The sequence below is a fragment of the Chiloscyllium plagiosum genome, unplaced genomic scaffold (genome assembly GCF_004010195.1).
Source record: "Chiloscyllium plagiosum isolate BGI_BamShark_2017 unplaced genomic scaffold, ASM401019v2 scaf_71704, whole genome shotgun sequence".
NCBI classification, from domain to species: Eukaryota; Metazoa; Chordata; class Chondrichthyes; order Orectolobiformes; family Hemiscylliidae; genus Chiloscyllium; species Chiloscyllium plagiosum.
In genome coordinates this window covers 1,241-5,612 of record NW_025198519.1, presented here as the reverse complement: position 1 = coordinate 5,612, position 4,372 = coordinate 1,241, and the positions used below count along the sequence as shown (strand labels likewise).

General features: G+C 54.7%; 1 protein-coding gene across 1 annotated transcript in view; it reads right to left on the bottom strand.

Moving 5' to 3' along the window:
• Positions 1-2,566: 2,566 nt before the first annotated feature.
• Positions 2,567-4,372, bottom strand: part of pex11b (peroxisomal biogenesis factor 11 beta) — a gene marked incomplete at its 5' end in the record, with an annotated part of 2,503 nt that continues 697 nt past the window's right edge. The window contains one exon of the mRNA XM_043684844.1: positions 2,567-3,578. Coding sequence (XP_043540779.1) covers positions 3,206-3,578 — 373 coding nt within the window. The remainder of the gene's footprint in view (positions 3,579-4,372) is intronic.

The following is a 4,372-nucleotide window of genomic DNA, read 5'->3' as shown; positions in this document are numbered from 1 at the left end:
ATCAGAGATAGGGAAGAGGTATAGGGGCTGGAGGAGGTGACCGAGATAGGGAGGCGGTGTAGGGGCCCGTAGTTTTTGAAAATGTGAGTGAAAAGTTTAAAATGGTGAGGCTGCTTGACTGGAAGCCAGTGGCGATCAGCGATCGGGGCAGGGGTGGGGTGAGTGACAGAGAAACAGGGTCTGGAACAATATGGAGCAGTGTTCTGAACGTCCTCCAGGCTACAGAAGGTGAAAGGAGATGTGACCAGCTGGGAGTGAAGAGGAGAAGACAAGCCCAGCGATTATGGAGATGTAAATGTGGGGTTCAGCAGAAGATGGGGCTGAAATGAATGTCATATCGTAGCAAGCCATTCAGCCCTTTATACTGCTATGATCCAATGAATCCTGCTTACTGTTTCCTCTATTAGCCTTCCTCCTCAGCCATTCATCCAGTGTTAAGTTGAAAGCTTGAGGATTGAGAGGGGAGACAGATGATGGGGGGAAGAAGTGTCAGCGTTCGAAGAGGTGAGAAACTGCTGGAGGGAACTGGGATACAAACTTACCGATTGCGTCCAGTGGGGGCTGGTCCAGGCACTCTCAAACCTCCGATCGGCGAGTGAAGATGCTCGGTTAATCTCTGAGGACTAACTAACACTGAGGCAAGCGTCATCCTGTGAAGGACTGGCAACTGGGCGAGACCTCCTGCCCGTCAAACCAAATTCGGCCCGAGGATTGGTCGAACGCCGTCTGATAGGAAACTTGATGAAGTGTTTGCGAAAAGTTCATTCGTTAAGTGCTTTAATCCAAACAGAACGGATCGAACCAGCTGGTCCGTCAGTCACAGGTTCCTGTACTCCCATTAACCCAAATCTTTCCCCAAATTTGACCTCCCCTTGTCAGCTTGTACAACCCGTTCAAGGTTTAAGATGAATACGCCTGCATACTGTTTATCTTGGTCTCAGAAGGAAAACAGAAAGGGTTTTGTTGCCCTGGGCTGAGTTAATACTGCTGAGCTGCACATGATCGTTCTTACGCAAGTGGCAGCTGAGGAGCAGTCTTGCTACTGAGCGAGGAGGTCATAGATTCAAATCCCACTCCACATTCTCTGACTTAATCTAGGTCAGGGCAGGCAGAGCTGGTGCTGAGGGAGCACTGCACTGTCGGAGGGTCAGTGCCGAAGGAGTGGGCACTGTCGGAGGGTCAGTGCTGACAGAGTGGGTGTTGTCAGAGATTCAGTCCTGACACAGTGGGCACTGGCAGAGGGTCAGTTCTGAGGGAGCGGGCACTGTCAGAGGGACAGCACTAAAGGAGCGGGCACTGTCAGAGCGTTAGCGCAGAAGGAGCAGGCGCTGTCAGAGGGTCAGCACTGAGGGAACAGGTACTGCCAGAGGGTCAGCATTGAGGGAACGGGCACTGTCAGAGGGTCAACGCCGAAGGAATGGGCACTGTCAGAGAGTCAGCACCAAGGGAGTGGGCTCTGTCAAAGGGTCAGCGCTAAAGGGGTGCCTCACTCTTGGAATGTCAGTACTGAGTGACTGTCGCACTGTCAGGGTTGGGTGGAGTACTGAGTGAGTGCCTCCTGTCAGAGTCTCACTGCTGAGGGTGCGCAACACTGTCGGAGGGTCAGGGTGGTGTTCCATTAGTGCCAAATCTCTGACAGTGCAGAGGTGGAGGGGGGGTACGCATTACAGCCAACATTTAGATTAGATTCCCTACAGTTTGGAAACAGGCCCTTCGGCCCAACCAGTCCACACCGACCCTCTGAAGAGTAACCCACCCAGACCCATTTCCCTCTGACTAATGCACCTAACACTATGGGCAATTTAGCCTGGCCAATCCACCCTAACCTGCACATCTTTGGATTGTGGGAGGAACCCGGAGCAAATCCACGCAGACACGGGGAGAATGTGCAAGCTCCACACAGAGAGTCACCAGAGGATGGAATTGAACCTGGGACCCTGGCGCTGTGAGGAAGCAGTGCTAACCACTGAGCTTCATATGACATCACACCTTGTGAGAAATGGAAGGTGTGGGTCACTATCTCAATGCTAGTTTGTGGCAGCTTACTGTCGGCAATATAGTTGCCGTATCTCCTCGACTACAGTTAAAAACCTCCGTGTGCTGGCAAAGCACCTCAGAACATTCTCTCAAACACACACGTGCTGCAACATTCCTTTTATTCGGCTTTCTTTTAAAACCTCACCCCAGGAAACGGAAACCGAAACGAGCGTTGGATTGTGACGTGGCTGACGCACAGATGGAACCCAGAGAGAGCGGTTGCCAAGGTCCAAGAGGCACCTCCTTTCCTGGTGAGCGATCTTCAATGCCCGTGCCCTGGGTGCAGGACTGTAGCAGGTTGAGGGTAAAGGGGAGGGAACGTGCAACGTTTGTGGAGGTCAAACCAGCCGCAGGTCACTGGGGTAGTAAGGCAGGGAGGGACAACAGGCTGGAGTACAGAGGGCTGGCTGAGTTCCTCACGCAACATGTTCAAGCTGCCATGTGACTAGGTGCCAGTGACAAAGCTACGCTCTGGGCCTCGCCAACCTGAGGCTACGACCCAGTGAGCTATTTCTTTGGGGGCTATTTCTTTGGGGGGAGGGGTTGTGGGGGCGTGTTCCTGATCAGCGACGAGGCACGGGAGTCACGGGCTCTCCTGTCACCGTCGTGCCCAGGCCCACAGCTCTCGCTTTGTTCAATCAATCAATCAGTCGGATACGGCGGGTCGTGTTTACCGTCGAATCAGCAGAATTCGCCAGTCATTTCCTGCCGAGTCAGCAGATCCCGCCTTTTCTTTCCGTTGAGTCAGCAGATTCTGTCGTTCGCTCGGCCTTTTTGGTCGAGCCAGCTGGTCACTTTGCTGAGTCAGCCGGTTCTGCTGCTGGGCCCCTTCTTGATGACGCAGCGGACGCTGCTGGTCGTTTCTTCGCGGGTCAGCAGATTCCGCTTGTCGCTTCGTCGAGCCAGTGGATTCTGCTGGGCCGTCCCTCACCGACTCAGCAGATTCTGTCGCCCGCTTTCTTGAGCCAGCGGATTGTGTTGGTCGTTGGCTAAACACACAAGACTTTGCTTTCTGGCAGCCGCACGCACCTATTCCATCCTGCCTCTGCTGGCCGGCATAGCAGGGGCGAATCAGGTTTTTAATTAGCAACAGAAAGAAAATGGAGCCTTTTACTGTCCGCACTGTCCCCTCAGTCAGGTGGGGGGGGCCCGGCTCCCCACGACTCTGTCACGGCTTCAGTTTCAGCCAGGGCTGGGAAATCGTGAGGATCGAGAGGACGGACGACGAGAGCCCGCAAAAGGCCACCACCCCGGGGCTGGTCTTGAGCAGGCCCAGCCGGTCCAGGGGGATGAACAGGTCGCAGCAGTTCTTCAGCACGTCCAGGAGCAGCGGCGGGTTGGCCTTCAGCACGTGGCAGAGCAGCCCCAGGCGTGCTCGCAGGCTGCCGGCCAGCAGGGCGGCGCTGGCTCCGGAGGGCATCCCACCGCTGCCGTCGGCCTCGGCGCCCACCTTGCTCCGGGCCCGCGCCTCCCGCTGCGCCAGCGCGGCGATCTCGTAGGCGTCGCGGCTCAGGTTCATGATGAGTGCAAACAGGTAGTACCTGGGGAGGGAAAGGATAGAGAGAGAGAGAGAGAGAGAGCGCGAGAGGAGACAGGGGAAACGGGAGGTCAGAACTCTGCAAACACTTCTCACCCCCGATCCAATGAACGACATCGGAGGCAGTCAGAGAGTAATGCAGCCTGGAAGCAGGCCATTCGGCCCACACTGCTCCAAGCTGGCCCACCCAGCTTGTTCTAATTACCCGCTTTTGGTCCATGTCCCTCTAAACCTTGCCCATCCATGTACCTAACCAAATGTTTTTTAAAATTTTGCTGTCCTTAATGCCTCCCCCACTTTCTCTGGCAGCCCACTCTCTGCCTGAAGAAGTTGCCCCTTGGGTCCTTCTTAAATCTTTCCTCTCTCACCTTAAACCTAGTTTTTGATTCCCCGTCCCTAGGGAAAAAAAAAGACTATATGCATTCATCCTATCTATGCCCCTCATGATTTTATGCACCTCAATAAGGTCACCCATCATTCCAAGGATTCCTTGGCTAACCTCTCCTTGTAACTCAGGCCTATAATCCTGGCAACATCCTCGTAAAGCCTCTTTGTACTCTTTCCAGTTTAACCATGTCTTTCCTATAACCGGGTGACCAAAACTATCAGCGGGCAGCATCTGTGGAGCAGGAGAGTCGACGTTTCGAGCATAAGCTCTTCATTAGGAATGCGGGGGGACCCAAGCAGGCGGAGCGATAAATGGAAGGGGGTGGGGCTGGAGGCAGGGAAGGTACCTGGGAATGTGATAGGTAGATGGGGGGGGGGGGGGGGGGGGTGATGGTGACAACCACTTGGCGC